This window comes from Thunnus maccoyii, chromosome 4 (assembly GCF_910596095.1).
Source record: "Thunnus maccoyii chromosome 4, fThuMac1.1, whole genome shotgun sequence".
NCBI lineage: Eukaryota > Metazoa > Chordata > Actinopteri > Scombriformes > Scombridae > Thunnus > Thunnus maccoyii.
This window is the reverse complement of record NC_056536.1, coordinates 11,205,888-11,218,705: the sequence shown is the minus strand read 5'-3', so window position 1 is coordinate 11,218,705 and position 12,818 is coordinate 11,205,888. Positions and strand designations below refer to the sequence as shown.

Here is a 12,818-nt window from a genome sequence, read left to right as displayed (position 1 = left end):
CAGATACAGAACATACACTTGGCCAATACCTGTACTAGGCAGAGGACATCAAATATGTAATAGAAAGCCAGGATGCTGTTGTTCACAGCCATCAAACCACACAGCCAGGTGGAGGTGGCCACCAGCAACAGCAGGAAGGCATTGCGAATTGTTGCACTGGAGAGAGACAGAGATAAGATAAGATAATCCTTTATTAATCCCACAGTGGGGAAATTTGCAGTGTTACACAGCAGAGAAACACAGAGTGCAATGGGGGATAAAAAGGTTAGATTTGGGTTCAACAGGATGAATCTCTAATGTAACACACACTCTGGTAGCTTCTGGTAGCTTCTGGTAGACTGCAGCTCTTTGGAAACAGACAATGTCAACACGATGCGTCTCTAACACTAACCCCTAACCCTAACCCCTAACCCTAACCCTAACCCTAACCCTAACTCTAACCCTAACCCTAACCCTAACCAATAACCCTAACCCTAACCCTACGTAGTTATGTAGTCGTTCGTCTCGTGCATGTCTAACACAACAGATAGACTTCTATTCTAATAAATACAGCTGTCTACACAGACAAAGTTTGATCCTTGGGTGTCATCATGTAATGACACGGCTCAGTTTTAACTGGGAATTGCATATGTTAACAGTAATACTGATTACTTTTCTTAATTAGCCTGTTTGCTAATAAACCAGATGTTTTGGATTAACAACAGAACATTATTAAAAAGCAGCCATTATAACTTAGCACATTATTGACAAAAAGGCCAGTTCTTCATTGATTCCCATAAAAGGGACAAAACAGAAAATACAAGATTCAAGAGTGACAGGAAGTGAGAGCCAGCAGGAAAAAGAAACAGTGATTAAACCCTACAGTGAAACCTGAGACAGAAATGTGGGAGTGAAGCAGAGCGACAGACACAACATAACTAAACTGATTTACACTGGGTCTTTTAAACAGAAATAATTTGATCAATAACAAGGCCTGACATGATTATTGTCTAGCAAATCAAAATTGACTGAATGAGACAGACAGAAATACAGGCATATTGCCCTCAGTACAAGGTTAGTTCATCAATCACAAACCATTTATCAAATCTACACTCCCAATGGTTTTGGGATGCTCATATGACAGCTGGGTTATCACTATGATCCCCTAAAGTAACTGCATTTAAGCACTTTTGTTTTTAAAACTTTGTTGAGGTTATTAGTAGTTACTGTTTAGCCTGAAAGAGCAAAAATTGATTTTTCCCAATAACGTTAAGAGTACAGTAATTAAAGTCTCTAGGGTTACATATGGAAAATAGCCAACAAAGTCCCTTTTTGAAAGTTAGAAAAGTGATTTAACCATTGTACTCACATGACAGGGAGCTTCTTGGTCTCCTTCTGAGACGGGTTGCAGGACATCTTGGCTACAATCATGAAAATCCCTCCATTCATCTGGACAGAGGGAGATCAATACACACGGTAAGGCAACATTTTTAATGCATGTCAGCTAATCCAATACTACCATTAGCAACATCAGGGATAAGGATGAGCAGATGAAGCAAAATCAATGTGGATAAAATAGTTATCTTCCAGGGTAAAAAGGTGGATTTATTAAAGGTTAAGCCATCTACGTCTCTTACAAGAAACTATGAATTGCTCATTAATTCCACTTTGGTTCCTCCGCTCAGACACTATATGAAAAAAGACAAATCAGTGAATGTAAGAAATTTAATTGCTGAGTAAATGAACAAGTAGGAACCTATAAAAAACTGTTACAGTACTGTGTCTGAGATGTTGCAGTGAAGTTGGTGTGAGCTTGATGTGGGCAGCAATTAAAATTATGGTCTAACAGAGTTCAAGTGTTGTATAATCTTTTGGAATGCTGATTCTCCTAATTTTGGGAGTTTGCCCAGCTAGAGATTTACAGCCAGGGAAGAAAGAACATCTTTTTATATGAAAATGAGTTTAACGTTAGGCTGATACAGTCGAGTACAGTCAAGCTGGTAAGTAGAGTCAAGCTGATATACACTACAGTTTTTGGATGATATAATCTTTTACAGGAATATTTCTACATTTTGATTTTGAATTTTTCTTGGTGAGAGTTACATTAGAAAATCAATACTATTCTCATATGAAGCTGGAGTTAAGCTTACTGAAGCATAAGAACCAGAAACAGGGGGAGACCTACTTATGTAATAAAAAATCTGCCTGAACAGCACCTCTAAAGCTCACTAATTAATGCATTATAATAAAACTGAATGAAAACTGAAGTGTAAAAACTAATAGTACTTGTGATTTTATGGGGATTATGTGTCAGACTATTTCTTGGCCGAGAGCAGTGACTTCTTGGCTTCTCCTTCGTCACCGTGAAGTTGCCAGTGCTGCTAGGACCCGCAAGACGATGTGCTTCATCACCTACCTCCACCACCATTACCTTCCACTACAGTACAAGAAGATAAGCTGGCAAGGCTACCAGGAACTAGTCTACAGACACCTTCATCTATCTCTGTTGGCCACGTCAACCTCACCTTCCTGGAGACTCCAGGAACTCACTGGTGTTGGAAAATGTATTTTTTTACCAAAGGAAAGAGCCAGGCTAGCTGTATCCCCCTGTTTCCAGTCTTTGTGCTAAGCTAAGCTCTAGCTCTCTCATATTTACTGTACAGACATGAGCTTGGTACATTCTCATCTCTAGCAAGAAAATGAAGAAGCATAATATAATCTATAAAATGTCTTAAAGCAGTAAAAAAAACCCAGAATTAACAGTCATCAATAGACTATAATCCCTTTCACAATCACATCACTAACACTATATTTTTATATTTATAGTTTGTCAGCACCCATCATTAATTATATCAGACAGACTGGGAGACAGTTACCAGTATGACGATGGCAATTGGACCAGCAAAGCTCCAGATGAGTTTGTCATAGATGGAGATCCAGCAGAAATCTGGGTTCCCATAACCCTCTGGGTCCAGGCCCACCGCCAAGCCTGCAGCAAAGAGACAGACAGTCAGATCAGACGGGAATATCAACTCTAAGATCTCTTCTACTGTCAATCACAGAGAGCCCGCGGTCAGAAAAGGGAGAAGCAGTGCAGTACATGACAGCATGCCATTACCTGAATGACAGAGCCAGTTCTCAATTAATCAGTCTTTTTGATAATTAGTCAGTTCGTTTTTTTGATCACATAACCTGATCAGAGGGCTTTCAGGTTACAAAAATCATTGTGAAGGTCATCAGCTTTCAAGAAATAGTGTGTAGTCTGTAGATACTTAATTACATTATTGTCTCTCCAGAGAATTTAACATACATTTTCAGTTTATCTCTTCATTTCTACTGGGAACTTATTATTGATGCTTCTGATCGATTTAGTGTTTAGTTTGCTAACATTGATTATAGTGACTGTTGTAACTACATACTGGGCAGAACAAGCTTCCATAATCTAGCCTGTAAAATACACACATGTAGTTACAAAAGTTACTAGATCCCATCATGCATCCTTCTGGCTTATAAAAGACCAATAATTTGTTACTGAGCTGATTTTACTAAACAATAAAAGTGAATCCATGTCATTTTTAGTTTGTTTGCAAATATTGTTTACTGGGAACATTACTGAACTGACCTACACCCACGCCACAACCATCTGTTTTATCACAGCAGGTAGTTTTTTATATCCATCCATTATTTATGCACATCCAGTCCACCAGTGGACCTCCATGATGGTGCCAGACGTGGTTGCTAGGAGATTTGTGACATGAACTGTGAAGTCTTTATTCCTTGTATATCCTCGTTTGAACAGTACTGTCAAGGTTTTGACAGTTGTGCATATAAAGAATTTTAAAATTGAATTGCAAGGGTAAGAGAGACGGGAAAAGCCTAAATAAAGACAGACAGAAAGTTAAACGCACCTCTGGGCCTGAGGAAAGAGATATGCAGTGTGTGTGTGTGTGTGTGTATGTGTGTGTGTGTGTCTGCGCTTTACTATTTCTATATTAAAATGTCACTGAAACCTGTTTAATAGAAGTGTCAATAGGACACCTTATCTGCACAGCCAGACTTACAGTGCATGTGTGTGACACTTGTGTTTGTGTGTGTGTGTGTGTGTGTGTGTGTTACCAGTAATAATGGCAGGCACGCCCCAGCCGATGGCATAGTAGAATCTCATGGCTCCGTAGTTGATGTTGCGTTGCTCGGTCTGCATGCGGTAGATATGAAGGCCCTCCACGAACATCCAGGCGAACGTGGACATGAAGAAGTAATGCAGCAGGATGGCGACGACCGTGCACAGGAACTGGAGGGTGAGTGAGAGAAAGGGACAGTGATTAAGAGAAGGAAGGAGAAAAAAAGCAAGGATAGGAGGAGGAAGAAGAATCACGGTCAAAGAGAAGGAAAGAAGAAAGAAAAGAAAGGATGAAAAGTAGGGATGAAAAACAGGAGGGGAAAGAGAAAGAAAGAAAAGGTGTGAGACAGAGATGAAGAAATAAAGGGAATGTGAAGAAAAGAAGATGAGCGATAAAAAAAAAAATAATCTTTTGTATCGATTTTGTGACAGAGGCAGAGCAGGCGTGTTGGCAAGTGTCCAACAAATCTTTATTACAGCACAGCAGGTGTCAGCAATGAAGTGACAAGCGTTCATGATTTAACTGGCAATGCGACTAATGAACAGAGTTTATGGTGGCGTGTAACTGTATAACTCCAGGAAATGCATGAAATAACTGAATGAAAATGAATGTTGTTAATGTGCTGAATTATAGTAATAACACCCAAGAGTAAACTGCGATTACTGGTACGACAGCGAGCACCACTGGTAGAAGAAATACACAGAGTGGAGAATACCCTCGAAAGCTTTCATTCAGCATAGTGTATTTGCAATAGTAATAAATAGCAAGAAAACAAGATGATGCTAACTTGCATCCTGGTTTTAAGAGGAAGTATCAGCTCAGTTAAAGCTTATTTCCACTCACGGTTCAAACTTTTTTCAGCTTGTAACGGGGATGAACTGCTACAAAATGCATGTTTGTAACGCTGATTTTGGACCATACCATACATTTAGAAGAGGTATTTATAAAACGTCCAGCTTAATTCATGGTTGATTTATTTATCTTTTGAAATATAATTTATACATAATATTGATGCACATAGAGAACTTTGTCTTTATTGCCATAGATGTGATGCTACATTGATGCTGAGAGGTTGTCAATCAATGCTTACAGACAGAACAGAATCTGTTATAACATAGACATCTGAGGTCAGTCCAGTATCATGGTTTAGATTGAATATCATCAGGAATTAATCACAATATTTTTTGTCATGGTGGTAGATAAACTTCCAAGTGATGCTGTTTGGTTTGGCAGTAATGCCGAACTTAGCCATGAATAATGCAAAAAATTAGCATTTAGTCTTTTGTCTGTTTTGTTTATTTGGCCAGATGAGAACGATGCTATTCAAACTTCAAGTGGCACATAATTATATACACACCTCAAAGTACCGTCACCGCCTTCCAAGATAACTGTGGTGCTGTTTGTAAGAAGTACAAATACAATCTAAACAAACCATAGGAAACAACTTTAAAACACATGGGTAAGTGAGTTCAAAAAGTTGGCAACTGAGTTTTCAAAGTCGTCAAGTGTAACAAAATGAGGTGAAAACCAACAGTCATCTGGATTTATGTTCATTTGTAGTTATATGTCTTCTTATCAGCTATAAACACTAGACAAGGTAAATTACAACTTAAAGTGCTCAGGTAGTCCTGCTTTGGCTAACGATGCAAGAAGTGAAATCAGATTTGCTTTGACTTTCCCTGTTGCCAAAATCTTTAGGGATTATTGGCTAAATACTTGTAATGAGCATAATATAACAAGCTTCTTGTGAGTCCATGTGAGTATTTATAAGCTCTGGTTCCCTGACATATCTGACTGCACCCTGCAGACACTACAGAAGGTCTAAAAAGGTTCACGTTGCCGTGTCTCTAGGGTGTATCTCAGGTTCATTTGTTTGCATGAATGCAAAAATGCATCAAATGTTTCTCTTCAGTTTGGACCAAAGTAAACCAACTATAAACATGATTGTACCATTACTCTGCAGTTATTCTAGAAAGCAGCTAAAGCACCTAAAATGAAAATGTAAATATTTCCAATTGTCAGCTTTCAGGACCTCTTGCAGAAAAAGGAGAAATACTTCACTAAAAAATACTACAGCTGAGTGCACAACATCTTAAAGTTAAGGAAAGCAGACTTGTAAGTCACAGATTTTAAGATTAGAAAAAGACACAGCCTGAGACCACACAGAAATAGCAGCAGCCATGGCAGGAATATCGCCAGACGATTAATTTCACACTCCCAAACACACGTGCACGCACGCACACACACACACACACAGCAAATACAAACACTAGAAGTTACACAAAAAAGAAAGACTAAAATATGCATGAGCATGTAAAAACTAGTGTGCACACAAACACACACAACCACTGCGAGCGCTAACACGCTCTCCCAAGCATGATGTACATGATTTAGAGAGCATATTGTTCAGCTAGAGGTAACCGCTCACACTGTAGGAGCCGTATAGTTGACTGTGAGGGGGATACAGCTTAATTAATTGGATTTCATGCTGAGTGAGCACATATTTGCAGTACCCTCATAATGAGACTCGCTACTCTTTACACACACTTGTGATGTAACTAAGCAGTAAGAAAGCGGTTAGGAGAGAGGAAGGAAACGACGGAAAAGTGGTAGGCGGAGAGGAAAAATATAAGTACTGAGTGTAATATGAAACATTAAGTTAAACAAACAGCAAAAACACAAGACAGGCACAAAGTGGGCAGGAAGGAGTGATACAGAGGGTGAGAAGTAGTAGAAAGACACAAAGACAGAGAAATAAGAAATAAGAAAAAAGAAACAGTCTCCAACCGTTCAAGAACAAACATTTCATGATATTGCTCTGTTAATATGTCTTGATATGACCTTTAGTGCTGCACCAGAAAAGGAAGATATAAGTTATTTTGATTTTACTCGGGAAGTCAAGTTCAGTTCGTGTTGTTTCAAGTCAGCAGTAAAAGTTCACAAAGATCAACGCAGCTCTACAGGAAGTAAAAGTCCACTTCTAGCTTATTAGAATTAAGGCTAGAACCTGAACGACATCGCTAAAAAAAAGGCAATGTGAATGATTTTTGAGGCCAAAATATTTTTTTACATGCTGTTCTCTTGTCTGGTCAATCTAAAATGAACTGGGAAGAGTGTGGTGTAGAAATAAAGACAAAAGGGAAAAAGTATAAACACACAAAACAAACTCCCCCTGCAACCATTAGTGTGTACCTGTTGCTCAGTGTGATTGACCCCCAGCAGAAACACCAGCTCAGACAAAAACATGGCCGCCGCTGTGTTTGAATGGATGCTCCTGGTGTTGGACTTGAGGCCTCGGAGGCAGGAGAGCACCAGAACGGTGAGGAGGAGAGCCAGCATGGAGACACACAGAGAAGAGTAGGTGACCAGGGCCAGCGTCTCCAGATCCCCCTCAAGCTGCTGCTCACGGAGAGATACAGGGAGGGGAAAAAAGTGGAGAGAAGATAAGAGTGACAGCGTTATTGGATTTATACCATTTTGGTAGGAGGTAGATGAAAAAGGAGGGAGAGCAGGAGAGAAGGAAAATGTGAGAGAAAGAGAAAATGTGAAGGCAAGGCACACATACAGTAGATAAGGAAGGAGAAAGATTGAGCAAAAGATGAAAAATCACAAGGTGAAATAAGTCAAAGAGATGAATAATTTCAGCCTGTTGAAATACTGCTACTTCTGTCTGGGTCACTGTCTGCCCTCCACTAAGCTTCACTGAGTGCAAACTAGCGACATTTATGTCAAAGATGTTAAATTATTTGGAAAGAAAGTCAATGAGCTGAAGAAACTGAAGCTGCACTGACCACGCGTTGTCTGACATTTAAAAAAAAAACATGAATACCCACAAAGAGATGTGATATCTTCTAAATATCTCTCTGCAAATACTGGCTGGTTTGTGATGCAAAATACATGTAAAATACATGTAATTTCAGAAGCCTTCATTATAAGCATGTCTGAAAGTATGTCAAAGAGACAGGAAAAGAAGGAACACAAAAAAATCTCAACTATCTAGAAGATTCGAACAACAGACCAAGCAATTAGTAGAACCATCTAATCTGTCATGGGAAACCAGAGTTTCAAAAGGCATGAAATCGATTCATCACAGCCTGTGCACGCACAGAGAACATTGGCTGCCAGTAAACATAACAGACACCAGCAGAATTTTATTTGGGAAAATTGGGCACATCTACAGCATCTCAAATGAATGGAAATGGGACACTCTTCTTCTTCTTGTGATAGACTAATGAGACAGGTTTGTTTTTCACATAAATGCTGTACAACTCATCCAGCTCTAGCCAGAGGTAACAATACAAAATGTAACTGAAGAAGTGCTCAATTTCATATAAGTCATATACATTTGGAGGCATCAGGTTTCTGATCCCTACGGTTTCCCGTCTCAACATCTGATGCATCATCACTTAGTATGCTGTGATGTGATGGGCAGAGGGTTTGTATCAAACCTTGAAAATCTTCAACAGCTGTAACAAGGCTTCCTTTAGCCTCAAGAATGTTAGTCAGGATTTAATTAATTAGGATTTCAAACTTTTACACTTCTAAAATCCAGAAATTACCAGCTAAGATACTGAACTGAAGATAAGAATGAAAACAGGTGGGACTAATGGAAAATCCACATACATGCCTCATTATAATTGAGAGGCTTAAGAATTCAATTAAATGATTGTAGATATGCGGTTCACATATATAACTGGTTTTCCACTGAATGATAACTAACCTCTCTGTGTGAACTGTCCATCAGCACCCCGAAGGTGCCCAGCCTCTGGCACTGACAGCGGACATGAGAGGTGTTCCTGTACACCACCATACAGTCCCTCACTGTCCAACAGCCTCCTATCTCATACCTGCAGACAGAGACAAAGACAGGCACACAAAGATGATGATCAAAGGTAAAATCAAAAATCAATCAAAATTTTGAAAAGACGACAGGAGCGCGGACACAAAGACATATACTAAAAACCAAGCGGCAACATCTGGGGCTGGAAAATGAAGCAAATGTGGAAATGCCAAAACTGCAGTTCCTCGAATGGCCACTTGAGGCTGGTTTAAAAAGTGAGTCAATCCCCATAGAAACCCATGTTAAAATGACTAACTTTACAATAGAAATACATGTTTACAGCCTAGTACAAAAAATGGTTTTGGTCTCTAGAGCTGATTTCCCCTTTCATGACAACTGTACGGGGGGTGAATTTTTTTATAATTCACCTGTTTAAATTTTATTAAGCTATAAAGTTATGCATAATTAAGGACGTGGCTGCTTTGAGTGACAGGTCGCTTGCTGCTAGGTGGCTTGTTTCAGCTACCGGGCCGTTCATTCAGCCCGCCTCCGCTCCACCTCTTTGCCCATTTTGGGAGTTAGGCGGAGTCAGACACTACCAAAATGGCGACGGCTGGAACTGCCCACTATGAGCTTTAAAACTGCTCCTCAGAAACCAATGGGTGACGTCACGGGGGCTAAGTCCATATGTGATATGATATAAACACACATTTTTGCACACAGACTTTTCATACAGTAAATGTGCTTATGATACATCAACATTAACAGGATTTTTTAAAAACACCAGGTTGATACTGTGTGAGTGTGGCACTGGTGAAAAATGAACACACTAATAGATTGCAATTTAATATCTTGCGATTCAGAACTGACAACCTCATATGAACCGTGGTAATCCCTCTGCTCATTTAAAATTGGACAGGTTTTGTTTTTTTGTAAGTAAAACCTTTAAACAAACCTTTTCCACAGCTGACATTTTAACCATGTCTGAGCAGGACACGCACAGATGTAATTAATTGCATTATTAACGGCAGCATTCCCCGTAGGTGAGCCAGTTTCAGTGTCCTGTTATCGTGTATGCCAGCTCATTAGAATGGCTTTATGGGAACAGAGGTATTGTTATTGTTATTAGTTACACCTATGCATTTCCTGCTGAGACAAATCCCAGCAAGTCAAAAGGCTATCTGCCTATTTCATACTGAAAAGCAAGTTAGACAAAACCCAAACCCAAATTGACTAAATATATAATTTTAATGTTAAAGAGCTGTTGTCACATGAAAACATTTACAAATTACTACTGAGATGTTTCCCAACACTATAAGCTTTCATACTTATGTGAATATTTCCACATTGGAAACAACAGAAGCACTGGACCACATCTGCATTTGTCACATGATTTACTAGATTATGAGGTTTTATGTCACAAAACATTTCTCCATAAAGCATGAAAATAACATATGGTACAAAATGTTCTCTATATAGTGTGGTGTAATTGACAATAACCAGCCCTAATGTGCAGTGTGTGTGTATTCATGTCTGTGTTGGATTATATGTAAATCTGTACTCACTGACTGCTGTGGTTCCACTGCACACACAGCGGCTTGCTGCGGTTGGCCGTCTCCAGCAACTTGAACTCCAGCAGGATCGGCTGGTCCAAGTGTCCGCCCACGAACGTCTGGTTGTTGTAGACAGAGATACTGACCACTGGGGAGTTCATTACTGGGTGTCTGGGAAGCCTGAGGCCAAGGGAGAGAGAGAGATAGAGAGAGAGAGAGAGAGAGAGAGAGAGAGAGAGAGAGTTACATACATCTACTAGATCAGACCGAAAGTAGAGTTTGGCATCCTGGTTAAGATAGTAAAAAAGGCAAAGACATGGTGAGCAGAGAAGAATGAGTTTGGTGTATTAGATGAGACTTAAATGACTGTTTATTGACACATACTGCAAACTGGACAGTTTGTTACTTGGTAATTGAGCCTGGAGGTGAGGTGAGGAAGAGCAGAGGGGGAGAGGGAGAGAAAGAAGCCAAGATAGCATCAGAGAAAGTGAGAGAAAATGAACTCAAATAAGATGACGTGAGGATTAGAGCTGAAAGAATTAGTCACTTAAATTAACTGACTACAGTTTTGATCATGAATTAATTGTTAAAGGCATTAATCAAGCAAACACTACTAGTTCCAGCTTCTCAAATGTGAAGATTTGCTCATTTTTTCTGTATATCACAGTAAAGAGTATCCCTTTGTGTTTGTCAGACAAAATAAGCAATTTGAAGTCACATTAGGCTCTGGGGAACAGCGATCAGTATTTTTCACAATTTCTTTTACATTTCATAGACTAAACAAATAAGTAAAATAAATTACAAATTTAACTGATAAAGAAAATGTTAATGAAATCAACATGTAAAGCTTCCTGGATTATCTTGGGAAGAATTCTGTAATAAAATGTATTATGATAATTATCAGACATATAAAACACATCTCTGGTACAATCATTTGTCCTTTGTCATTTATTATTACTTTTAATTTTTGGATTATTCATCAAATCCTGGCAACTTACTGGTTAAAATTGAGGATAAGTAAAAATATTCTTTTCTAAAGATGTGATGCTCCTGTTTATACACTGTAAAAGCAATTTTGGTTTACTGTTTGCTACTGAATAAAGGATACTTAGGTAATCCAGATCTCTATATCCAGCATGTGCCCTTTCTTAAAGGCTTCTGGGAGCTGCTGTAATCATCTTTTTATTGTTCTGAGTGTGATTGATTCCCACCTCACTCCTCGTCGGTCTGTGTGGTACTTGGGAGGGAGGGCGGCGCCCAGACTGCGATAGATCAGCAAGATGACGATGGTGATAGGCGGCTCAGGCATCGAGACAGAGCGTCTGGCTGCAATGTACTCTCCTGTCTGATTGGCTGAGATACTGACAGGGGCTGGAGCAGCGTTCTGAGGGGCCGAGGCTGAAAGGGAGAAGTGTGTGTGTGAGTATATTCTCTTAGCAGCTAACACTAGCCCAGCCTTTATTTCTATCTGTGCATCTGTTCTCACGTTCTTTCTCTGTCCGCTCCCTCTCCTTCCAGTTGTGTTGCTGTTGTCGCTGTGGCACCAGGGCAGCAGGGGGCAGTATCACATGGGTGTAGGGATCCCACAAGGCCTGACCGCGGAACAGGGTGGTGTGGTAACGTGGGAAACGCCGCCGCACATGAGTGTGGTTCTCCACGCGGTCCAGGTTCATGACTGAAGCGCAGACAGTCAGAGAGAACACATACATGAACTCACATATCAAGTCACAGGTATCTGTTAATGTGCAGTATACTTAAACATGAAAATGGTATTGATCAAATAAGTATAATACTTTGGTATAATTAACATAATGAGACTTAATAACTGGCAGATTATATTTCATACAACAGGCAGCGTTAGCAGTGTTTCTCAAAATTAAGATCACGTTTTCTTCCTGTTGTAAAGCCTCTAATCCAAAAACAGCCTCAGCCAGACAGAGAGGGTTTATGTCATTGCTACATATTTTAAGATAAACATCAGTCAATTTCTCTTCTGGAGAGTAAAATTAGAGCATTTCATCATTTTATCAAAAATAAAACGATTAATACTTTGTTAGCACTCAACAACGACATACTGTACTGTATACTGTATGAGTTTTTTTTTATCACATTTAATTCTTTTGCTAAATTGTACAAATTAGAAGTGATTTCTTCTGTCACTATCTGATATTTTAAGAAATTGTGAAATTTCCAGTGCAAAAACAGCGCCCTCATCCTGTTTTATACTGTCCAGCAATCAGGCAGATTTCTCACCATTTCTAACGGTGCACAAAGTTAATTAACTGTCATGTAAAGGTCACTACACACTACCATTCACTGACTGCCTTGTTTGATTATGGAAATAATACCAATGTCTCAAAATGAATGTGGTAATGATTTACTGTT

At 39.4% G+C, this 12,818-nt stretch overlaps 1 protein-coding gene across 2 annotated transcripts in view; it reads right to left on the bottom strand.

Moving 5' to 3' along the window:
- Positions 1-12,818, bottom strand: part of celsr3 (cadherin, EGF LAG seven-pass G-type receptor 3) — a 109,744-nt gene that overhangs the window by 11,250 nt on the left and 85,676 nt on the right. For both annotated transcript variants that reach the window (XM_042410229.1, XM_042410230.1), the window contains 9 exons: positions 11,920-12,108; positions 11,645-11,831; positions 10,446-10,613; positions 8,821-8,947; positions 7,293-7,499; positions 4,096-4,270; positions 2,856-2,968; positions 1,349-1,428; positions 30-156 (listed from right to left, as the gene is read on the bottom strand). In XM_042410229.1, coding sequence (XP_042266163.1) covers positions 30-156; positions 1,349-1,428; positions 2,856-2,968; positions 4,096-4,270; positions 7,293-7,499; positions 8,821-8,947; positions 10,446-10,613; positions 11,645-11,831; positions 11,920-12,108 — 1,373 coding nt within the window. The remainder of the gene's footprint in view (positions 1-29; positions 157-1,348; positions 1,429-2,855; positions 2,969-4,095; positions 4,271-7,292; positions 7,500-8,820; positions 8,948-10,445; positions 10,614-11,644; positions 11,832-11,919; positions 12,109-12,818) is intronic.